The sequence below is a fragment of the Mobula hypostoma genome, chromosome 3 (genome assembly GCF_963921235.1).
Source record: "Mobula hypostoma chromosome 3, sMobHyp1.1, whole genome shotgun sequence".
NCBI classification, from domain to species: domain Eukaryota; kingdom Metazoa; phylum Chordata; class Chondrichthyes; order Myliobatiformes; family Myliobatidae; genus Mobula; species Mobula hypostoma.
In genome coordinates, this window is record NC_086099.1 from 197,262,905 (window position 1) to 197,288,957 (window position 26,053).

The window sequence follows — 26,053 nt, forward strand, 5'->3', positions numbered from 1 at the left end:
ATACAGTCCTGACTCAGAAAATAACTCCAAGTTTATAAAGCTAAAAAAAAATCTGCTACGAAATGAGTAGCAAATCTCTTGGTATGCACCACAGAAAAATCATCTACAAAACAGAAAACTTCATAGTTTTCAATAAGCTCCAACTGAATCTTTAAAGGTGTGATGTATGGTATATAGGTCCCTTCTCAGTTAACTCAGATAACAGAACTGAAATCATGGAATTGACCAGAATTTATGGTTAGCAGCTCATTTATTTTTTACTAGATCTTTGATATAAAGATAAGCCCTGTCACTGTTGCCTTTACTACATGCTAGTTATTGCAAATATATTGCTCAGATATCAAATGCTTATTGATGCTTTTAAACAATATGCAATTTAAACTTCTTTTAGACTGTAGTTGCCTGAATAACTCATACTTGGAATGTAATGTGTTTTGTTATCTGGCATACTTTTCAACTTGCCTACATTTAAACCCATTCTTGTAGCCGCTAGGAATGGTTTGATGTCTACATTTAAGTTATCCATTGTCCTTCAAAGGGCTAATAATTTCATCAACACAGGGAGCCACACTTGTGAGTCCTGGGTCATGGACAGATGAAAGTGCTCTGTGACAGCTGAGCTCCATTTTGAGCTTTGGTGAGCTTCCATCGCAGCTAAAACAAAAACAAAATCCTGTGGACGCTGGGAATATGATATACAAACAAAAAGTCACGGAAAGTCATACAACATGGGAAACGTTGCTTTCAGCAGCAGGATTGGCTCTGAGGCTCAGCAGGGAAGGGTGAAGGCATACAGGACCACAATAATAGGAATCTCAATAGTTAGTGGGGGGGGGGGTACAGGCAGAAGATTCTAAGACTGCAAAAGGGACACCAGGATGGTGTGTTGTTTCCCTGGTGCTAGGGTCAAAGTAGTCTGAGTGGTTGCAGTGCATTCTCAAAAGCAAGGGTAAGCAGCCAGAAATATTTGTGCACATTGATATAACTGACATATATCCGCTGGGGTGAAGAGATACCATGTGGTTCAGCGGCAATCAGCACCGGACTTCAAGGTGAGTGCTGTCGGGTTCGAATCCAGCCAGCTCCTTATACGCTTTCCATCCATGCTGGGTTGAGCGTTGAGCTAGCAATTTGGCCTTGTAAAAAATACTAAAGAATTCTGCCCGATGTGCCACAAGGTGTGGAGAGGAATAACAACCTCCAGGGTGAATACTTTTTGGATTGGAGATGCGTAACTATAGGTACCAGGCCCATTGCTATTTATGGTCTATATCAATGATTTAGATGGGAATGTATATTAAGTTTTAAAATGACACTAAAATTGATGGCGTCGTAAAACATGATTTACAAAGGGATCTTGATCAGCTGGCTAAATGTGCTGAGGAGGGGCGAATGGAATTTAATTTAAATAGGTGCGAGCCTTTCATTTTGGGAAGACAACTGACGGTAGGATGGTAGGACCAATGTTTGGCCCTGTAAATGTATTGGAAGACAGAGGGGACAAGGAGTATCGGTACACAGTTAGAACATAGAAACATAGAAGACCTACAGCGCAATACAGGCCTTTCGGCCCACAAAGCTGTGCTGAACGTCCTTACCTTAGAACTACCTAGGCTTACCCATAGCCCTCTATTTTTCCAAGATCCATGTACCTATCCAGGAGGCTCTTAAAAGACCCTATCGTTTCCGCCTCCACACCCGCCGGCAGCCCATTCCATGCACTCACCACTCTCTGCGTAAAAAAAACTTACCCCTGACATCTCCTCTGTACCTGCTTTCAAGCACCTTAAAACTATGCCCTTTCGTGCTAGCCAATTCAGCCCTGGGAAAAAGCCTTTGACTATCCACACGATCAATGCCTCTTATTATCTTGTACACCTCTATCAGTTCCCTGATAGTGGTGTGTAGGTAGACAAGGTGGTGTATGTGGCCTTTATCAATCAGGGCACAAGTATAGAAGTTGGAATGTTATGTTGTAGTTGTACAAGACGTTGGTGAGGCTGCATTTGGAATATTTTGTTCTGCTGCTGGAGAAGTGTCATTATGTTGGAAAGAGTGCAGAGGAGATTTCTGAGCATGTTGCCAGTGCTCGAAGAACAGAGATATGGAGAGAGGGTGGGCAGGTTGGGATTTGATTCATGGAGCATAGGAGAATGAGGGGTGATCTTACAGAGGTGAATATAGATTGATACAGGGTTGTGGAAGCTGTGAATTCTACTGTACAGGCTGCAACATTGTCCCACCTGAAGTGATGTAACCAGTCAGAGCAAGCAATACAACAGAATTGTAAGTGTAATTGCGACTAAGTTGCCTGGAATTGCAGTCTGTGTGGATGTCAGATTTCACAAGATCACAAGACAAAGGAGCAGTAGGCCATTCGGCCCATTGAGTCTGCTCCGCCACTCCACCATGAGCTAAACTATTCTCCCACCTAGTTCCAATTTCCGGCTTTTTCCCCATATCCCTTGATACCCTGACTAATTAGATACCTATCAATCTCCTCCTTAAACACCTTCAATAATTAGGCCTCCACAGCTCTATGTGGCAACGAATTCCATAAATTCATGACCCTTTGGCTAAAAAACTTTCTCCTCATCTGTTTTAAATGGGTACCTTCTAATTCTAAGACTGTAGCCTCTTGTCCTGGACTCACCCACCAAGGGAACCAGCCTTTCCACATCTACTCTGTCCAACCCTTTCAACATTCGAAATGTTTCTATGAGATCCCCTCTCATTCTTCTGTACTCTAATGAATACAGTCCAAGAGCCGACAAACGCTCCTCATATATTAGCCCCTGCATTCCAGGAATCATCCTTGTAAATCTTCTCTGAACTCTCTCCAACATTAGAACATCCCTTCTAAGATAGGGGGCCCAAAACTGCACACAGTATTCCAAATGAGGTCTCATCAGTGCCCCATAGAGCCTCATCAATATCTCCTTACTCTTATACACAATTCCTTTGAAATGAATGCCAACATAGCATTCGCTTTCCTTACTGCTGATCCAACCTGGTGGTTAACCTTTAGGGTATCCTGCACGAGGACCCCCAAGTCTCTTTGCACTTCTGATTTTTGAATTTTCTCCCCATCCAAATAGTAATCTGCCCGATTATTTCTTCTTCCAAAATGTACAACTGCACATTTCTCAACTTCGTATCTCATCTGCCATCACTTTGCCCACTTTCCTAAACTGACCAAGTCTCTCTGCAACCTTTCCATTTCTTCAACACTTCCTGCTCCTCCACCTGTCTTGGTGTCATCCACAAATTTAGTCACAAAACCATTTAATCCATAATCTAAATCATTGATATACATTGTAAAAAGAAGCGGCCCCAACACTGACCCCTGCGGAACACCACTAGTAACCGGCATCCAATCAGAATAGGATTTTTGTACAATTGTTACTAGGTTGCATCTCAGTAATTTTTTTGGTGTTACTAAATTGCAATTACTACCCTTCCTTCGTGAGCACGTTTAAGAGTATGTTAGTATGATTGTGGGAGGGAGCTATGAAAGGAAGCAGGCTTCCTTCCCTAAAGGTCTTCAGTAAAGCAAATGTATTTTTCTTCTTGTTCATCTCAACTTTTTATTTCCCTATTTTATTAAATTCTGAGACAGATTAGAGCTCAATTACTCTTAAGTACCTGTCTAAGAATATAATCACTGCATTAGAGACTGGCTTATATTTGTGTTCCTTGGAGCAAAGGAGATAAAAGGGAAATCTGATACGGTCATTACAATACAGTCTGATACAATCTATACAGCATAGAAACAGGTCTTTCAGCCCAATTTGTCCATGCTGACTGTGGTTCCCAGCAATCTGATCCCGTCTGTTCACATTTGGCCCATAGTCCATGAACTATGTGGCTCTTAATTGTCGCTAATGTGCTCACCTTAACCTCTGTTTCTGGCAGCTCATTTCAAATACACACCACTCTTCACATGAAGAGCTGCCCATGATGTCCCTTTTAAATCTCTCGTTATAGATATTAAACTTATGACCTCTTGTTTTAGCGCCCTCTTCCTGGGAAAGTGACTATGTTCTTTCACCCTGTCTAGGCTCTTCATAATCTTATATGCCTTCATCAAGTGATTCCTCAATATCCTACATTGCAGGGAATAAAGTTCTGGAAGATTATTCCCTAGAAAGTAAGAGTCCATGCAACCTCTCCTTGTAACTCAAGCCCCAAGTCCAGATAACATCCTGGTGTATCCTTTCTGTACTTTTTTAAAAACCTTCACGTAACAGGGTGATCAAAACTGTATACAATACTCCAGCTGCAGCCTCACCTTGTATGGCTGCAACACAACTTCCCAACTTCAATACTGAATGCCCATCCAAATGCCTTCTTCACCCCAGCACTTTCAGCAAACTATGCACTTGCACTCCTAGGTCCATCTGTTCCATAATGCTCCCCAGGGCCCTGCCATTCGCTGTGTAATTCTTACCATGGTCTTGTCTCCCAAAATGCAATACCACACATTTGTCTGGATTAAAAGCCATTATTTGTCAATCACTTGTATGTAACTGATTGAAGTCACTCTGTAAATTTTCATGGCATTTTACACCATCTACAACACCATTCTTTTAGCGTCATCCACAAATTTACTAAGCATGCCTTGTACATTCACATCCGAATCATTTAAGTATATTACAAACTATTGACCCTTGCGCGACATCCCTAGGCATAGATCTTTGTCTGAGAAACAAACCTTCAATATCACACTGCTTCCTACCACTGCAAAGTTATGAATCCAGTCTGTTAGCTCCCCCACAACACACATCAAAGTTGCTGGTGAACGCAGCAGGCCAGGCAGCATCTCTAGGAAGAGGTACAGTGAACGTTTCAGGCCGAGACCCTTCGTCAGGACCAGCTGAAAGAAGAGCTAGTAAGAGATTTGAAAGTGGGAGGGGGAGGGGGAGATCCAAAATGATAGGAGAAGACAGGAGGGGGAGGGATGGAGCCGAGAGCTGGACAGTTGATTGTCAAAAGGGATATGAGAGGATCATGGGACAGGAAGCCTAAGGAGAAAGAAAAGGGGGAGGGGGGAACCCAGAGGATGGGCAAGGGGCATAGTGAGGGGGACAGAGGGAGAAAAAGGAGAGAGAAAAAAATGTGTGTATATAAATAAATAACAGATGGGGTACAAGGGGGAGGTGGGGCATTAGCAGAAGTTTGAGAAGTCAATGATTCCGCAAGGATCACACCCTACGCGACTCCCTTGTCCATTCGTTCCCCCATTCCTCCCCACTGAAATTCTAGCATCTGCAGATTTCCTCATGTTTGTGTTATCTCCCCCGGATCGCTTGCAATCTAACTTTCCAGACCAGCCTACAATGGGGTCCTTGTCAAAAGCTTTGCCAAAATTTATACAGATAACATATCAACTACCCTAGCCTCACCTACCTTCTTGGTTACCACCTTGAGATTTGTCAGACAAGACTTCCCACACAGAAGTCCAACATGCGCAATGTCCTGAACCAAACCCCATCTCTCCAAATGTTGCTAGATCCTGTCGCTGAGAATATCCTCCAGCAAGTTACCCAGCATCGACGTCAGACTCACCTGCCTGTAGCTTTTTGGCTTCTAATAGTACTACATTAGTCATTCTCCAGTCTTCCAGGCCCCTATTTGTTGCCAGTGATTGTGGGGCGGGGCGGGGGGAGAGAGAGGCCATCAAAGTGAATCATCAAAGTGTTTTCAGTGACCTTTGACCAGGGCTCCCAACAGTATAGAGTTGACATTAGATAATCCCCTTTATTGTGCAGGGCCTTGGTACAGAGGATTGATTTTCTTTGTTGGGTGAATGTGGGCAGCTCCTCACCGATCACAAGTTCTGTTCAGGATTTCAGAAATGAACTTTTATTTAGAAATGGGAATACGGTCATAAGGGGGAGGGGGGACCCAAATGCAAGACACACTGAAGTACTGGGAACTGGACTGGAGTTAGGGACAGGACTGGACACAGACTAGGAGCTGGGACAGGAACACTGGCTTGGGCTAGGAAAGCAAGACCAGAACAAGGCATTGGGAACTAGGAGCCTGGGTTTGGACTCCAAGCCAGAGACCAGACAAGGACCCAGAACCTGGGGCTTGACTGGGGCTCAGACCCCAGAACTAGGCGAGGACATGACGTGGCTGCAGGACTGGACATGGCTTGGGTTCTTCAAGGTAAACCGCCAAGGAAACTGTCAGGGATTCAGATGGAGAAGGGAAGGGAACAGTCCTGCCTCAGGGTAATGGCAAAGACAACCTGACTTACCCAATGGAGGCAAGGACAGGAAGGAAGCTCACTCCAGGGTGGCTCCAAGTCTCAGGGCAGCCAGCAACCTTGGCTGGCTACAGAAACAGCTGAATCCATATCCAGCCTGGAGTGGCAAACTGCCACTCAGCTGGCCCCAGAAACAGCCAAATCCATACCACGATGACTGCTCTGACTAGAGACAACAACACTCCATGAAGCAGTGGTCCTCCAACCAGCCCTAGAGATCACAAATGGCTGCTCTAGCCTTCCACCAGCAGCTTACTCCAAGGGGATACTGACAAGACAAACCAGCCCCTACACTCAATCCCAGGGCCACTTATATTCCCAGCCTCAGGACGAGCATCAGGTGCCTATGATTAAGCCCAAATGAAACGAGGGACAGCTGGAAGACCCGGAGTCTGGACTCCAAGGACCGGACTGTGAATTGGAATGCGGACTACATGGACCGGACCATGGCAAATACTGAGATAATGCTTCAAAGGAGGAAAAAATCGGGGAAGAAGAATGGACGTTAGTAAGGAGATGAAGATGGAGCTGGAGGAAGTATAAATTGAAGAAGAAGAATAAGGATTAATTGAAAATACTGATATACAAGAGACTGCAGATGCATGAATCTGCACAACACATGAAGTGCTCCGAGAAACTAAGTGGGCTGGGCAGCATTTGTGGAGCCAAATGGGCAGTCCACTTAGTGACTAGTGGTGTTCCTCAGTGGTCAGTATTGGGACCGCTACTTTTCACACTGTTTGTCAATGATTTGGAAAATGGAATTGATGGCTTTGTTGCAAAGTTTATAGATGACACGAAGTTAGGTGGAGAGGTTGGTAGTGCTGAGGAAGCAATGCGATTGCAACAGGACTTAGACAAGTTGGAAGAATGGGCAAAAATGTGGCAGACGGAGGACAGTATTGGGAAATATATGATAATGCATTTTGGTAAAAGGAACAACGGTGTGGACAATTATCCAAATAGGAGAAGGTTCAAACATTAGAGGTGCAGAGGGACGTAGGAGTCCTCGTGCAACACTCCCAGAAGGTTAATTTACAGGTTGAGTCTGTAGTAAAGAAGGCAAATGCAATGTTGGCATTTATTTCAAGTGGAATAGAATACAAAAGCAAGGAGATAATGCTGAGGTTTTATAAGACACTAGTCAAGCAGCACTTGAAGCATTGTCAAAAGTTTAGGGCCCCATATCTAGAAAGGATATGTTGTCATTAGAGAGAATTCAGAGGATATTCATTAGGATGATTTCGGAAATGAAGGTGTTAACGTATGAGGAGCATTTGGCAGCTTTGGGCCTGTACTCACTGGAATTTAGAAGAATGCGGGGAGATCTCATTGAAACCTACCGAATATTGAAAGGACTAGATAGGGTGGATGTGGAGAGGAAGTTTCCTATGGTGGGGGTATCCAGAACTAGAGGACACAGCCTCAGACTTGAGGGGCAGCCCTTTAGAACAGAGGTAAGTAGGAATTTTTTTAGCCTGAGAGTAATAAATCTGTGGAGTGCTCTGCCACAGACTGCAGTGGAGGCCAAGTCTGTGGGTATATTTAAGGCAGAAGTTGATTGTTTCCTGATTGTCAGGGCATCAAAGGATATGGTGAAAAGGCAGGTATATGGGGTTGAGTGGGATCCGGGATCAGCCATGATGGAATGGGGGAACTGACTCGATGGGCTGAATGGCTTAATTTTGCTCTTATGACTTATGGTCTTATGGACAGTTGACGTCTCAGGTCAAGACCCTTCATCAGGATTGGGAAGAAAGAGGGAGGAAGGCATTATAAAGTGGTGGTGGGAAGGGGTGGAGCAGGATCTGGCAAGTGATAAGTGGATCTAGGTATGGGAGGATGATTGGCTGATGAGGGAGAAGGAGAGTGAGAATCATGTCAGAGGCTAGGAGGTGATAAGTGGAAATGACAAAAGGCTGAAGATGATGGCATCTGATAGGAGAGGAAGGCGGAGGATGGAATAAAGGGGGGAGGGGAACTATTGGAAAGAGTGTATGAGTGATGGGTAGATAGAGATGGAGAGGGGAAATAGATACCATGATTTTGTTTATATAATAGAAAATCGAAAATATTTGGATTGTTTAACTAGAATGGATTGGTGGACTCCAGTTTGCAAAACAAGTAAGACTTGCATTTGTATCTCCCTTTCAATGTTCCAAAGTACTTACAGATAATTAAACTGTTCAAAGTCCTGTTGTAATAGAACAATATAACGTGGTATACATCAAGAATTTAAACCAATATATAAACAAAATTCACTATGTACATTGATAGACATTTCACTTTTTTGTTTTACCTTTCTGACTTTCAAGATTAGCTTGGGTTCTGTCCTGGAATTGAGAGGAGCGAGCTATTTTCTGTTTTACACGACGGTCAAAGGGAATACTCTAGTAATCCAATTTAATCCCGCGGATTCTATTATTTTCTCCAAATGGGCTGCACCAAAATATCTAGGATCTGTCAGGATGCAGGAATGCCTTTGGTCGGTAAGAATAGCCCTCAGTGGGAGCGATACGCGGAAGCTCTATTGTCTGTGCAGTTGTCACACGGGAGGGAGCCCGCGAAGGTGACAGAGTGGAGCTGTTTTGCCTTGGGTTTGCAGACAGTTGCAGAAGGCACAATCTCCCGTAACTGTTTTCATGATTTAAAAAAAATAACATCGTAAATTCGATAAAAGGGCTAAAACAAAGACATTTTTTTCTTTTTTCTTTCAGCCTGACCAGAGAGATCATTTTGCTTGGAATTTCTCCTGAGAGTGACCTGTGAACTGTGGGCGATGGGAAGATTGGACAATCTTGGCTTGCTGACTCTCGCCTTCAACTACAACCTCACGGTAGTCGGTGAGTGAGACACGGTGATACTCTTCCGGTGGATTAAAGATACGTTTTAGGATCTAACTGCATAACAGATTTAATTGTGGAAGGTACCAGACGGGCGTTGATGCGACTCTTTTTCATTCATAAAGTAGTGAGGGAATGGAACTCACTGCCTCTGGAGAGTGACGCTGTCAGAACGTTTCATTAACTTTAAAAGGGAGCTGGATAAGTGCTTGAAGAGTGGTGGTGGAGACCCAGGAGGCGAGAGAAAGTTCAGTATTTTTGCCGATACCGACACGATGGACGGGGAAGTCTCCATCCGTGCTCTTAAAATTATAGCGCTCCGTACGGATAAAATGTCGCAACGATTATTTTTGTTTAGTTTCTTCAGTAATGGATCTAGCGACCAACACATCCTCACGGCTGTTAGCACGGATGCTGTTATTATGAAGTGCACCATTTTAGTAAAATTTTTCCTACTTCTACAGTACCTCACAGAGCAAGTCAGACAGTATCGATGGAAAGAGGAAAGTCTGTCAAAGTAATATATTTTTGATGTGGTGATTTGTCTTTTTGATTCTATTGTGCTAAATCCGAGTGGCGAGGTGGAGATTCATTTCTAGCAAAGGAAATGTATGGCGTTCCTTCTCTTCGCTAGCCTACAGGTCACCTTTGGGCAAGGTGGGGCACCTGCGTAGCCCCATCCCGTCCCTCAGGATCACTTGGAGCCATGAGAACAGGTGGTGGGTGGTCGTACGAGCAGCTGGTGCATATCACAAGTCCTGGTTATGCAACCACTGACGCCAGGCAATCTCTGAAGAGTATTGATAATGGCTGGGGTCACCCGTCTTATAAAGACACTGCCCAGAAGAAGGCAATGGTAAACCAGTTCTGTTGAAAAATTTACCTAGAACAATCATGGTCATGGGACTATGATTAGTCGTCATAAGACATGGCGCATAATGATGATGATGTGCTAATCAAATAAGAAACCATATATTCAGGAAGTGTCAAAATTAATGAAGTTTTTTTGCTTGCAAATTTATATTTATAATCTATTATTTTCCTCTTCCCAATTCTTTTAGCACTCAATTTGAATGCTTGATTATTGGTTTCCTCTTTTGGTAAATCTCAAGAAATAATTGTGCAAAGGAGATTAATGTTGCTTAACCTTTTTATGTCAAGTTGAGATCAAATGTCTTCCCAATTTCAATCCATTACATGCAGATTTAAGCATGTTGTTGGTAAATGGAGCTAAGGGAAACACCAAACACTGTTAGTTGAGAAAAGTTTTATATTTAAAATATAACCTGGACTATAACAGCATGAGATGGAAGAGCAGAATTAGGCCATTGAGTCTGCTCCACCATTCAAACAGGACAGATTTATTTTCTCTCTCAACCCTATTCTCCTGCCTTCTCCCTGTGACTTTTGACACCCTTACTAATCAAGAATCTATCAACCTCTGCTTTAAATATACCAAATGACTTGACCTCCACAGATGTCTGTGGCAATGAATTCCACAAATTCACCACACTCATGCTGAAGAAATTCCTCCTTATCTCTGTTCTAAAAGGATGTCCTCGAACTCTGTGGTTGTGCCCCATGGTCCTAAACTCCCCGGCTACTGGAAACATCTCCACAATATTTGTTAGGTTTCAATGAGAATCACCCCCCCCCCCAACTTCATTCTTCTAAACTCCAGTGAAAACAGGCTCAGAGCCACTAAATGCTCCTGTATGTTAACCCTTTCATTCCCAGAGTCATACTCTTGAACCTCTTCTGGACCCTCTCCAATTCCATCACATCCTTTCTTATATAAGGGGTCCAAAACTCCTCACAATACTCTGAATGAATTTAACCAATGCCTTATAAAGCCTCAGCATTACATTCTTGATTTTATGTTCTATTCCTCTTGAAATAAATGCATACATTGCATTTGCCTTCCTTACCACTGACTCAACCTGCAAATTAACCTTCAGAGAATCCTGCACTAGCACTCCCAGGTCCCCTTGGACTTTTGAGATCTCAGTTTGGTGCCATTTAGAAAATAGTCTACACCTTTATTCCTTATACCAAAGTGCTTGACTACTCACTTCTATACATTGTATTCCATCTGCCAATTCTTTGCCTATACTCCTAATCTATTCAAGTCCTTCTGCAGACTCCCAGTTTCCCCAGCACTACCTGCCCCTTCACCTACCTTTGTATTGTCCACAAACATAGCCACAGGGCTATCAATTCCATCATCCAGATTATTCACATATACTGTAACATGAAATGAACCAGTCCAAACACTTACCCTTGCAAAATCAGCAGCCAACCAGAAAAGTTCCCCTTTATTCCCACTCTTTGCCTCCTGCCATTCAGTCGATCCTGAAGAAGGGTCTCGACGTGAAACTTTGACTGTTTATTCATTTCTATAGATACTACCTGACCTGCTGAGTTCCTCCAGCATTTTGTATGAAACTCACACCATTTTCCTACCACCCCTTGCCCTCTTGACCTCACTTTCCACCTCAATAGCTTCTGCATTCAACACATCATGCTCTGCAACCATCACCATCTTTAATGGGATCCTACCTCTAAACTCATCTTTATCTCCTCTCTACAGTTTCTGCAGAGATCATTCCATCCATGGTTCCCTTGTTCATTCATCCCTCACCACTAATCTCCCTCCCTCCTGGCACACACCCCAGCAAGCAACTGGATTGCTACACCTGCTCATTCACCTCCTTCCTGACCTCCATTCAGGCCACCAAACAGTCCTTCCAGGAGAGGCAACACTTCACCTGTAAATCTGTTGGGGTTGTCTACTGTATCTGGTGCTCCTGATGCGGCCACCTCTACAATGGTAAAACCTGATGTAAACTGCGGACTGCTTTGACGAGCACCTCCACTCCATCTGCCGAGCGGAATTTCCTGGTGGCCAACCATTTTAATTCATATCCCCATTCCCATTCCAACATGTCAGTCCATGGCCCCCTCATTTGCCATGATAAGGCCACTCTCAGGATGAGGGTCAACACCTCATATTCCAACTGGGTAGCTTTCAAACTGATACCACAAACATTGATCTCTCCTTCAAGTAAAAACTTCCTTTCCCCTTCCCTTGTCTTCTATTCTGGCCTCTTACTTCTTCACCTGCTTGTCACCTCCTTGTTCTCTTTGTTTCATGGTCCATTCTTCTCTCCTATCAGATTCCTTCTTCTCCAGCGTTTTACCTCCCCCACCCACCTGGCTTCACCTATCATCTTCTAGTCAGTCCTTCTTCCCCTCCCCCCATCTTTTATACTTGAGTCTTTTTCCTTCTTTTCCAGTCCTGAAGAAGGGCCTCAGCCTGAAACATTGAATTTCCATAGATGCTGTCTGATTTGCTGAGTTCCTCCAGCAATTTTGTCTGTTCTTCTATCCATTCTAGTATCTTTCCTGTAATACCATGAGTTCTTATCTTGTTTAGCAGCCTCATGAGTGGCACCTTGTCAAAGACCCGCTGAAAATCTAAGCTAACAGCATCCATTGACTCTCCCTTGTCCATCCTAACTGATATTTCCTCAAGAAATTCCAATTGTTTTTTTCAGGCAAGATTTCCTCTTAAGGAAAATATGTTGACTTTGGCCTATTTTACCATGTGCCTCCAAGTTCCCTGAATCCTCATCCATAATAATGGACTTCTTGCTAAGCACTGAAGTGATCGTGATATGATTGAATTCATACTGCAATTTGAGAGGGAGAAGCATAACTCACATGTATCTGTATCACAATGGGATAAAGGGAATTACAGAGGTATGAAAGAGGAGTTTGCTCTGGTGGATTGGAAGAGGATACTGCCAGGGATGACAGCAGAGCAGGGATGGCTGAAGTTTCTGGGAATCATTCACAAGGCACAGGATAGATATGCCCCACAGAGGAAGAAGTTCTCAAATGGCAGGGGTAGGCAACATGGCTGACAAAGGAAGTTAGGGACTGTATGAAAGCCAAGGAAAAGGCATATAAGTTGGCAAAAGTGAGTGAGAAGTTGGATGATTGGGAAGCTTTTAAAATCCAACAAAAGGCAACTAAAAAAGCTACAAGAAGGAAAAAGATGAACTACGAGTGCAACTAGCCAATAATATAAAGTAGGATAACAGAAGTTTTCTTTCAGTTATATAAAGAGTAAAAGAGAGGTGAAAGTTGATATTGGACCACTGTAAAATGATGCTGGTGAGGTAGTAATAGGGGACAAAGAAATAGCAGATAAACTTAATGGGAACTTTCCTTCAGTCTTCACTGTGGAAGACACTAGCAGTCTGCCAGATGACTGTGAGTGTCAGGGAGCAGGAGTGAGTGCCATTGCTATTACAAAGGAAAATGTGCTAGGCAAACTCAAAGGTCTTAAGGTGTATAAGTCACCTGGACCAGATGGACTACATCCTGGAGTCCTGAGAGAGATTGAGGAAGAGATAACAGATGTGTTGGTCATGATCTTTCAAGAATTGTTTGATTCTGGCATGGTCCTGCAGGACTGGAAGGTTGCAAATGTCACTCTACTCCTTACGAAGGGAGGAAGGCAAAAGAAAGGAAATTATGGGCCAGTGGTTGGGAAAGTGTATGAGTCTATTACTAAGGATGAGGTTTCAGGTACATGGAGAATAATGATAACATAATTCAAAGTCAGCATGGCTTCTGTAAAGGGAAATCTTGCCTGACAAATCTGTCAGAGTACTTTGAGGAAGTCACAAGAAGGGTGGACAAAGGAGTGATAGTGGATGTCATTTACTTGGATTTTCAGAAGGCGTTTGATAAGGTGCCACACGTGAGGAGGCTTAACAAGATAAAATCCTATGACGTTACAGCAAAGAAACTGGTATGGATAGCAGAATGGCTGACAGGCAGGAGGCCGCGAGTGGGAATAAAGGAGCCTTTTTCTGGTTGGCTCACGGTGACTAGTGGTGTTCCTCAGGGGTCAGTATTGGGACCAATGCTTTTCACATTGCTTATCAATGATTTAGATAATGGAATTGTTGGCTTTGTGGCAAAGTTTGTGAATGATACGAAGATAGGTAGACGTGTAGGTAGTGCTGAGGAAGCAATGTGATTGCAACAGGACTTAGATAAATTGGAAGAATGGGCAAGAAAGTGGCAGGTGGAATACAGTGTTAGGAAATGTATGATAATACATTTTTGCAAAAGGAACAATAGTGCGGACAATTATCTTAATGGGGAGAAGGTTCAAACATCAGCGGTGCAAAGGGAATTAGGAATCCTTGTGTAAGACTCCCAGAAGGTTAACTTACAGGTTGAGTCTGTGGTAAAGAAGGCAAATGCAATGTTGGAATTTATTTCAAGGGGAATAGAATATAAAAGCAAGGAGATAATGCTGAGCCTTTATAAGATACTAGTCAGGCCACACTTTAGAGTATTGTCAACAGGTTTGGGCCTGTTATCTCAGATAGGATGTGTTGTCATTGGAGAGAGTCCAGAGGAGGTTCACAAGGATGATTCCAGGAATGAAGAGGTTAACATATGAGGAGCATTCGGCAGATTTCAGCTTGTACTCACTGGAATTTAGAAGAATGCACGTGGATCTCATTGAAATCTACCAAATGTTGAAAGGACTAGATAGGGTGGATGTGGAGAGGATGTTTCCTGTGGTGGGGGTATCCAGAACTAGAGGGCACAGTCTCAGAACTGAGGGGCAACCCTTTAGAATAGAGGTAAGGAGGAACTTTTTTTAGCCTGAGAGTAGTAAATCTGTGGAATGCTCTGCCACAGACTGCGGAGGAGATCAAGTCCATGCGTATATTTAAGGCAAAAGTTGATTCTTTCCTGATTGGTCAGTGCATCAAAGGATATGGCAAAAAGGCGGGTGTATGGGGTTGAGTGGGATCTGGGATCATATGGGGTCGAGAGGGATCTGGGATCTTATGGTTTTGAGTCTGGCCTACTGACCTGTAGCTTCATGTATTTTGCTTCACACTCTTGAAGATTTGAGTGACATCTGCAATTTTCCATTCCTCCACTACCATTCCAGAATATAGCTTCTTGAAAGATCAATATTAGTGCCTCCACAATCTCTTCAGCTAGCTCCTTCAGAACTCTGGGGTGTGGTCCAGGTGATTTATCTTACTTCAGACCTTCCAGCTTCGCAAGCACTTTCTCCTCAGTAATAGTAACAACACTCACTTCTGCTCCCTGATACTTGTGAATTTCTGGCATACTAGTTGTGAAGACCGATGCAAAATACTTATTGAGATCATCTGGCATTCCTTTGTTCCCCTTTGCTACTTCTCCAATGTGATTTTCGAGCAGTTCGTTATCTACTCTTGCTACTCCCTCTCTTTATCTATTTAAAAAAATTGTTGATATTCTCTTTTATATTGGCTAGCTTACCTTCATATTTCATCTTTTCTCTTCTCATTGCTTTTTTTGCCTTCCTTGTTTTTAGAAGCTTGCATTTCTCTGGCTTCATACTAATTTTTGCAAAATTTTACGCCCTCTCTTTCGCTTTAATGCTGTCTTTGACTTCCCTTGACTTAAGCCATTAAAAATAACAAAAATGGGAATTAAAGTGACTGTTTCTTGGTGATCTCAAAATCTGTTGAGCGACCCAAACTCCCCAGTCTACTGTAACCAGAGAATGTCTGCATTTGATAGTGAAAGCTTGATTGGTGTGGTGCAATAGATTTATCAAGATGGAAGGTTTGATAGATGGATGTGAAAGTTGAAGAAGTCTTCAACATTTTGCAGTTTCACTGATAACCAACCCACAGTTCTGCAGTTTAATAAGTCACTCAATGTAATTTACTTGATGTAATGTCTGGGCATTTGTGAAAGAGATTCTAGGCTTCTTTCTCTGCCTCTTGTGTTCCACTTATTCCAATGCATTCTTCTACTCTTTGCCAGGTTACTTTCATGCACCTTTGTATTCAGTGTCTGTGTGCAGTGTTTAACTTTGTATAAGAAAAGCCCATGTCTTGCCTGAATTCCCAACCTCGATCAAATGCTGTTAATTTCAGATGTAGTCCAGACCTCAATGAAATCATGCTCCTCAACCCAGTGTTAAAAAAGTCCCTGTGAGTGAACAGAGACAAGACTCTGGGAGGGATAGAAAATTGGTAATATTCCATGCATTAAAAAGGGAACATGCGTTCAAGCCAGTTAAAATTAGAACGTTCTACAAACTCTCATGTTTTCATTAATCATCCTAATTAAAGCTTTCCTAGCTTTGAGTAATAAATGATCTTTTTTTAAACTAATGCTGTCACCCGTAAGTAAAAACATTAGCAACAAAACAACACTAACTGCAGTATCATAATTTGACAACATTATGGCCAGACAGAACACAGATGGTTGAGAAATTCCCCTATCAGGCACACTGGTTTGTGAATTATACTTGATTTATGTCCATAATTTATGGATTACTTAATACTTTTTTTATGGAGTGACACCCTGCGATTACTGGGCAAATGTTTTGCCATTTCTGGTTGTCCTCTTTGGACTCTGCTTTCTGAGTAAATTGAATTTATTTTCTATCCATTGTCCCCTTTGCCATGAGGCATATGCTGTGCCCCTCTTCCAATTCTTTGGATGATGCTGCATTTTCAATAAAAGTATATTTCATAAATGACGACCTCAAACTGAGAATGCATAACCTCATTATCCATATATAAAAATGTGATCAGTTGTCTAAATGAAATGTCAGATGCCATTTTATTGGCTCTTCACTCAACCCTGGAACATCTGGACTATGAAGATACTCTTCACTAACTACAGCTCTGCATTCAACACTGTCATCCCCTCAAAACTAGTCAATAAGCTCCAAGACCTAGGCTTCAATACACCTTTGTGCAACTGGATCCTCAATTTCCTCACTTGCCAACCCCAGCCAGATTGGATTGGCAACATCTCCTCAGCGTCAGTACAAGTGTACGACAAGGCTGTGAGCTTAGCGCCTTGCTCTACTCGCTTTATACTTGAGGCTAGGTATTTAAGTTTGGTGATGATACCAGTGTTGTTGGCTGAATCGAAGGTGGTGTCGAATCAGCATTTAGGAGGGAAATTGAAAATCTGGCTGAATGGTGCCACAGTAACAACCTCTCACTCAACGTTAGCAAAATCAAAGAGCTGATTATTGACTGCAGGAAGAGGAAACCAAAGGTCCATGAACCAGTTCTCATCAGGGGATCACAGGTGAAGAGGGTCAGCAAATTTAAACTCCTCTGCGTTATCATTTCAGACGGTCTGTCCTGGGTCCAGCAAGTAAGTGTCATTACAAAGGCGTGACAGCAGCTCTACTATCTTAGGAGTTTACAAAAATTTGGCATGTCATCTAAAACTTTGACCAACTTCTGTAGCTGCGTGGTGGGGAGTATATTGACTGCTTGCATCATGGCCCGGTTTGGGAACACCAGTGCCCTTAAGTTCTGGATTCAGCACAGTCTATCACAGGTAAAGCCCTTCCTACTATTATTGTATTATATGTACAAGGAGTACTGTAACAGGAAAGCAGCATCCATTATCAAGGAAACCCTCCCCGACCCCTATCCAGACCGTGCTCTCTTCTCGCTGCTGCCATCAGGAAGGAAGTACAGGAGCCTCAGATCCCATATCACCAGGTTCAGAAACAGTTGTTACCCCTCAATCATCAGACCTTTGAACCAGATGGGATAATTTCACTCACCCCAACACTAAACTGATTCCACAACCTATGGACTCACTTTTAAAGACTCTACAACTCATGTCCTTGATATTTGTCACTTATTTATTTATCTATTTATTTATTTATTTATTTATCTGTTTATCTATTTATTTATTTACTGTTTTGATGTATTTTGCATATCAGTTTTTTGTCTGCATTTTTTGTGTATAGTTTTAATTGACTCCATTGCGTTTCTTTGTATTTACTGTGAATGCCTGCAAGAAAATTAATCTCAGGGTAGTATACATATATGGTATGCACTCTAATAAATTTACGTTGAACTTGTATACTATATGTTGTCAGGATACTAAAATAATTAAAGAAACTTGCATTCCTGATGGTATTTTTGAAATAAAGCTGCCAATAGCTCAGCCTGTGAAATGTGATTCATTGTCTAAAATTGAGGTGCACATCTGGGAAGAAGTCAGTCATAATTTATATAAATAGCTTACATTAGGAAACTATAAGCAACGATAATAGCTGAGAAAACAACAAAATGTAAGGTGGCATGGCAGTGTGGTGGTTAACACATCAATCAGCAATCAGCTATCACAGTTCAACTCCCTCCACTGCCTGTAAGGAATTTGTATGCTGTCCTTGTGAATGCATGGGTTTCCTCCAGATGCTCCAGTTTTTTCCACATTCTAAAGATGTACGGTTGGGGTTAGTGAGCTGTGGGCATGTTATGTTGGTGCTGGAAGTGTCAGCAACTCTTGTAGGCTTCCCAGGACAAACATCACTGATTTGATTTGACACAAGCAACATGTTTTACTGTATGTTTTGATGAACGTGTGACAAGCAAAGCTAATTTTAAAAAAAATACTTGTATCTCCCTGATGAGCAAAATCCCAGATAATACACGAGGACTTAGCAACCGAACCAAATCTAAGGATGGTGAATGAGGAAAGTGGAATGGCTGCAAGCAAAATGAATCCATTTTAAATTCATTCATGGGACGTCTGCATTTATTATCCACATCTAATTAAGACTCCATCACAATAGATCTGTAGTTACATCAAATCTGGGCCAGGTAAGTTACTGAACTGACAATTGCTCACAGAGGAGAAAAATTGGAGATTCCAGAATGGAAATACTAATAATTGCAAAGAACGTAAATCTGACAAAGTGTCTCAGAATCCAAACTGTTGACCCTGTTTCTCTTTTCACAGATGCTGCCTGCCATGCTGCATGTTTTTGACATTTTCTTCCTGTTTTTTTTTCATCTGATAAAAAGGTCTTTTATATTTTTATAATCTTATAATATTTCAGTTTTGTTAATCCATGAAGAACTAGTTTAGAAATGGATAGCAAGAAAAAAAATGAAACCAAATGACAGACTGTCTTAAGTTTACTTTGTCATCAGTATTATCTCTTCTTACATTTGAGCAATTTGCTGTAAGATGTGATTTTGTACTTTTCTGAAGGAATGGTCATGTACACCAACTTGACCTTATTTGTGTTTGGTAATTGCAGTTAATCAGGATTCCCATTCCTCACTTGTACCAAACAGTCCTTGACAGTAAATACAGGATAAAGACAGGATAAGTCAACCTTGGCTAAACCAGCAGCCACTTCGTAAATTCACATGTTAACAACATCTATTCAGGAGTGTGCATCTCTCATTGATGAGTAGGGATAGGAATTACTGGCTAGATGAAGAAACCTTTAGAGCTAATTTGCAATCCTGCTTAATTTCTCACAAAATTTCAAAATTGGGGATTTCTGAGAATGCGTATATTTTCAAGAACATTCCCAGATATCGGGAGAACTTGGTCCAACATTTATAATATTAAGTGGGAGTGGGAGTTGGTGATGGGGTGGCGGGAGGTGTATGCTTAGCAGCTGAATACTATTTTATACTGTTTGTTTAAATATTCACGCTATTTCTTGCTTTCAGGCTTTTATTTTGTGCTTCACAAACAACAAAATCTTTATTAAGTCAGCAGACAAGATGTCCCTTCCAGAAGCCAACAGGTTGACTGGTCTGCTTGATCAGAGAAATCTGGACCTAGACAACATTTCTAATATTGTGGACAAGATTTGAATGAATTTATGTGGGAGGGAAGAAGAGAATCTGGGTTAAAAATCAAAATATTCAGCACTCATCCTGCTGCACACCTATTTAATTTTTGGTGTGATGCACATCTGGGGGTCCTGTGTCATGGTAGGACATATTAACATATTTAAATAAGGATTCTTCAATATGACTGGAAATGAACTCTTTCCTTGTGATGAAAAACTTGGCAATGAAATAGAGGAGGGGATGCTGGGTCCACAAGATAACTGGATCAATTTTTATGCCTTAAGGACAAGGATGGAGTATTAAAATATGTCCCAACCATGAAATCTTCAGCTCTGGCAAAGATTGATCACCAGCCTCTCCACACCCTCTTCATCACAATCACCTTCTAACACTGAGTGTTAATGTGCACCCAGTTGTGACCACATTTACCTGCCTGCTAGGTGGGAGGTGAAGCTACAATATATTAATCAGGCCTCACTCTGGTTGCAGGCCCCTGAACATAGAACATACATTACAGTACAGGGCCTTCAGCCAACCTTCTAACCTACACAAGGTGAATCTAATACTTCCTTACATTTTTCCTTCATCCATGTGGCTATCTGAGAGTCTCTTGAACTTCCCTAATGTCTCCACCTCTACAACTATCCCTGGCAGTGTGTTTCACACACATACCACTCTCTGACAACCCCCATACTTCCCTCCAATAATCTTAAGATACGTTGTTTTGTATTGGCCATTTCTGTGCTATAATTGCCTCTTATCATCCTACATATGTTTATCAATTCACCTCTCATTCTCCTTTGTTCCAAAGAGAAAATCCCAGTGCACTCAACCTACCCTCACAGGACATGCTGTCTAATCCAGGCAGCATCCTGGTCAATCTCCTCCGCACCCTCTGTAAAGCTTTCACATCCATCCTATATTCAGGGGTCCAGAAATGAACACAATGTTCCAAATATGGTCTTACTAGAGATTTATGGAGCTGCAACATGATCTCACCACCCTTGAACTCAGTCCCCCGACTAATGAAGGTCAACACACCATAACAACCTTACTAAATTTCAAGGATGTGGATCCTAAGATCCTTCCCTCCCTCCATACTGCTAGAAGTCCTGCCCTGTACTCTGCCTTCAAAATCAACCTTCCAAGAGTGTATTACTTCACACTTTTCTGGATAGAACTCCCATCTGCCACTCTTGTGACAAGTTGCCCATAAAAGTAACAGTGGCTCCAATAAGTGGTTCATTATCTGTGAAATCTTCCATGAGGAATTAAGTCCCAGCTTAACCTTGTATTGGGTTATCAGTCCTAATTTGTTATATTCCAAGACTTCATTTATTCTCAATGCCTGGTTTTCATGTGGCTCCTAATCAATAACAGAGAGCATTTTTCTAACCCGTTTCATTTTGTCTATTGCACTTTGAAAGTGGTTATTAATTGGCCCCATTACCAGGGTGGTGGAGTGGAAAAATGTCTCTACCAAAGGAGGAGTAAGGCGCTCCTTCCCTCCAGTAGCCCACAGGTCACCCTTGGGCAAGGTGTAGCACCTGCTTAGCACCTTGATCAGGGTCTTGTGAAGCCATGGAAGCAGGTGGTGGATGGTCGTATGAGCAGCCGGTGTACATCTCAACTCCTGGTTATGTGACCATGGACGCCAGGCAGACAATCTCTGAAGGGTATTGATAATGGCTGGGGTCACCTGTCTTGTCAAGACACTGCCCCAAAATGGGCAATGGCAAACCAGTTCTGTAGAAAAATTTGCCAGGAACAATCATGTTCAAAGACTATGATTGCCTACACCATACCACGCGGCACATAATGACAATTATGATGGCCTAGCCTAGCCTAAAAATGACATGGTCCTGGAAAGGTGTTAAATATTCAGGCCAACAACTTTCCTTTTCAGCCCAATTCTTGTAAGTTCTGTGGTTCTGTAAAACCCCAGGTATTATGCATTCAACGTCAGGCTAGATGCTGAAAAACTGTTTCCCCCATTTGCTTGCCTTCGTAGAGTGTTCAAAGGAATGCAAGTGAGTGTAAGTTTTGGGTCCAAGCACTGGTTTAGGGGATTGGTTGCCCAGAGTAGGGGCATCAACTGGGGCACTGCACTTTGAGGTTTAGGCCAACGCATTGGGTTTTGGGATATGCAAGTGGAGGACCAGGATAAGGCTCAGGAAGTATGGAACAGTGTGATCAAAGAAGATGGAGGATGTGCCTGAGTATCTGGGCAGTTGAGGAAATGGGTGGGGGAGTAGGAGTCAGGTTGACCATTGTAGGCCATGAATGGGGGCTAGGATATTAATAGAATCTTCCTGAGACATGTTTCCAGCACCAGACCCCTATGTCTGCACAAGCATATCCCCTTTAACTAATATGAAGCATGCTCCAGGGGTCGGAGCTGTGGATCATATTCTAGGTGTGTGGTGTTTGGAACAGAATACCACTGCAAAGTGTTGGGGCTTCTGCGTATTGTATGCATTGAAGACAGGGAGGGAAAAGTAGATTCCTCGCAAGTCCCTGATTTTCCTTTATGCTAATATTTTATTGAAACTGAATTGAGTAGCCATTTTAGATCATTCTAGGCCCATGATTTTTCCCCAATTTTTTTAACTAGGGAATAAATCTCTTGAATCTCATGAAGTAGAAATATTATTGATTATAATTTATTTGTGGCTAGTGCAGTTATTTTCATTGCCGAGTGTCAAGATTGCTTCCCTAAAATATTTATTTCTAAATATAAAATGCTCTCTATATTAACAGTGCTCTGCATATAAGAATGTGATATTTGTACTCTGCTTTTTTTCTCAGGGAAGATCTGGATTACAGTGATCGTGTTGCTTCGCCTACTTGTAATCATTGGGATTGGCTACCCTCTGTACCAGGACGAGCAGACAAAATTTACATGTGATTCCATGCAGCCAGGGTGCTCCAATGTGTGCTACGATGCCTTCTCCCCCATATCTCACTGCAGATTTTGGTTCGTACAGGCCGTCGTGCTCTGTTTGCCTTTGGTGATCTTCATTATTTACGTCACTCACAGGCTGCCCCTGCAAAATGCAAAACATCCTTGCCGGCATCCTCAAAATCTGGCAGAGACTTCATCGATCAGAAAGCTGCCAGTGGGACGAGCTTCTTTAATGCACAGGGGCTATGAGACGAGTCCTGGTTTGGAGGATGGCTGTGGTGAACCCCAGGTAGTAAGTGATGATCTCAGAATAGGGCAAAGAATTCATAACTTTTGTGAGGCATATGTGCTTCAATTACTTCTAAGAACTTTATTGGAAGCAGGATTTGGAGTCGGCCAATATTACTTGTTTGGATTTTTTGTCCCAAATAAGTTTGTTTGCTCCAGTTATCCTTGTGCCAATATAGTGACATGCTACCCATCCAGACCTACTGAGAAAACTCTGCTGGCTAACTTTATGTTTGGAGTTACTGGGCTCTCATTTTTACTGAACTTTGTAGATTTAATTTACGTCACTAAGCAGGGCGGGAAACACAGCAAGGAGAGGAAGCTGCTGATGACGAACATTTATCAAGAAGAGCCCTATCATGACATCCCAATTGACACCCATGTACTTCCTGAACACAAAGTACACCAAGAGTATGGTGTGCACGTGCGGGAAAGGCATGAGAGTGGTGCAAGTGCTGCCAGTGAGGCATCTGCCAAATCAGGGCAGGAGAAGGGGGACTTTAAACAGGCAGAGGTACTGCTGGAGAATGTGGCCCTCTCCAACACCAACAGCAACAACACACACTTCACCATGATCGCACCATCTCCAGCCTCCGCAGGAAGAACCGCTGACAACGATGCCGAGAAGCCAGCCCTGTGTGCGAGCATACCAGGAGCCGCCGCTCATTCATTCAAGAGGTACGGAGGGGAGCTGCCAGAGCAGCAGGGCTCCAGATTACGCCAGCACACAGTGCAGAGGTCTGCTGGCTCTCCAGCGAGCAACAGCCAATTGATAGAGGAGTACAGGCTGGTTCATATGCGGATTACAGACAATAAGGATGGTAGGAGAAAGAAATCTGAATGGGTTTAAAGGAGAAGTCAAAAATCCTCAGCGAGAACGATTAACCTTTGCTGAAGTGCTTCTAGCATTTGGGATATTGTTAGGCATGTTTGGAAGCAGTGGTGTGCAGTGACAGTAGTTAGGCTTGGTTGAGTGTAAACTGATCTAAAGAGTTATTATGCCAAGAAAGCAGCAGATGGTGCTGTATGTATAGTAATGGCTGGTGGAACCAGGCCAGAGCAGTAGAGTGTCATTTTGGAAGTCTCCTTTGAACGGCTCGATGGTTACCTGCTTGGACTTGTTCTCATACAATGGAACACAAAGATCACCTTAAAGTGCTTTTGAACACCAGCAAAAATTTACAACTGTATTGAATCCCAGATGTCTTACAAATAAATTTGGTTGTTTCTAATTTTGGCATTAAACTCCAGAAAAACTGGAGGATTTTGTAGTGCACCTTTCACAGACTCAGGACATCCCGATATGCTGCATAGTCATTGATGTAGCCTCCAAATTTTACTTGGTGTTCTAGTGTAGGAACCATGGTAAACTCCCACAAAAAAAATCAAACAAAACTGCATGTCTAAAAATGCTTTTCTCTCTCTGCAGATGCTGCCTGACCTGCTGAGGTTTCCAGCATTTTCTGCTTTAATTTCAAGCTCCAAAATCACATGAATCATTGAATCATACAGTGTGAAAACAGGTCATTTGGCCCAACTTGTTCATGCTGACCATTTGGGCACTCTTCTGCATTATCCCCATCACCTAGCACTTGGTCCATAGTCCTCTGTGCCTAAGTGATTCAAGCGCTTAACTAGACACTGTCAGTGACCCAACTTCAACCAGTCTCTCAGCCATTGCCTTCTGAATATTTACCACTCTCTAAGTGAAGAAGGTCCCCTACATATTTCCCCTGAATCTCTTTTTCCCAAACCAAATGTATTTCCAGTTTTATCTACCTTTGATATGGGAAAAAGTTTCCTATAGCTTACATTTATAATTTTATGTACCTCCATCATGTCCCCTCTTACTCTCCTCTGCTTCAGAAAAAAATTGACTCTAGCTTCTCCAGTCTCTCCTCATAACTGAGTTGCTCCATCCCAGTCAACATCCTGGTGAAAACTCCTCTTCATCCTCTCCAGTGCTATCACGTCTTTCTCATAACCTTGGTGACAAGGACTGCATGTAGGACTTGAGCTGAGGTCCAACCAGGGTGTAATAATGCTGGAGCATAACCTCTGTATTCAGTGTACTGACTACTGAAGGCCAGTATCTCTATGCTTCCAAAGTTGTTTACTTATATTCTTTACCAAAGTTGTAGCTCCCCCTCAGAACTACATAGAAATCCGTTTAGATTTTTCTTGTCGAATTATTGGAGTGGGACTTCTCATTAACAAGTAAATGGCCAGCCTAAAGCACTGATAACAATGGACAACAAGGATCTTACTTTTTTTTCATCCTTACTTACAAGGATGAATACTTTTGTGTACATCTTATGGATTTTGAGCTGCTGATCATGAAAATCACCAGGAAATTTCCCTATCATGCACCATTTTTTTAAAATCGCCTATTTTCAAAATTCAAGTCAATTAAAATGTTGCCCACAATGTAAGCTGAAAAGTTTTCTATCTTGTCCAGACATGCCTGGGCATGGTTAGGCAGGGCGGATGCTGCATGGCAGGACAGGTTTTAGAAAGGCTATAAAAGCATCACGCACATACCGTTCTGTGCATTGCATTTACATGTGTATTGGTTTGCAATCCCGTTGATGTGCATGCTCTACATGCATAGCATATTGTGTGTACTCATTATAATAAAGTAATTGTATTTTCAGGAGTATTTGTAATAGCAAAATGTCTCGCCAATATCACAATAGCCTTGATACTTTCTGTTATATTTGTAGTGAGTATATGTTTAAATCTCCAAGATGGAGCATGACTCCTCTTATAAGACATGTAGAAATTAACCAGGCATACGCAACAGATTGCAATGGACCACTTGCAACATATGGCAGCAGATTTACAGGTTTATGAATTTTTGGCCTGCATTCCCCAAAATGCAAATGAGTTTGATTTATGTTGACTCATTCATAATGATGACATTGTTTACCCTGCAGAAAAGAGTTGTAAATATGAGTCTGGGATTCTCTGCCCTAATCTGTGTGAAAGTTCCATCTTAAATAAGTTATTATTATGCCTTCGCTTGACCTTCTGCTGTGTTTAGTCAGTAAATTCAGACCAACAC

At 42.3% G+C, this 26,053-nt stretch overlaps 1 protein-coding gene across 1 annotated transcript; it reads left to right on the forward strand.

Annotated features, from left to right (window-relative positions):
• The first annotated feature begins 9,053 nt into the window (after nucleotides 1-9,053).
• Nucleotides 9,054-23,839, forward strand: gjd4 (gap junction protein delta 4). The gene is made up of 2 exons (XM_063042512.1): nucleotides 9,054-9,117; nucleotides 22,605-23,839. The coding sequence occupies exons 1-2, from the start codon at nucleotides 9,054-9,056 to the stop codon at nucleotides 23,837-23,839; spliced, it is 1,299 nt and encodes a 432-aa protein (XP_062898582.1).
• Nucleotides 23,840-26,053: the final 2,214 nt, after the last annotated feature.

Excerpts from the sequence above, each read along its gene's own strand:
- gjd4 (XM_063042512.1), top strand. The coding sequence starts at position 9,054 with ATGGGAAGATTGGACAATCTTGGCTTGCTGACTCTCGCCTTCAACTAC. Across the intron at positions 9,118-22,604 it reads CTACAACCTCACGGTAGTCG|GGAAGATCTGGATTACAGTG; the intron begins GTGAGTGAGACA and ends TTTTTTTCTCAG.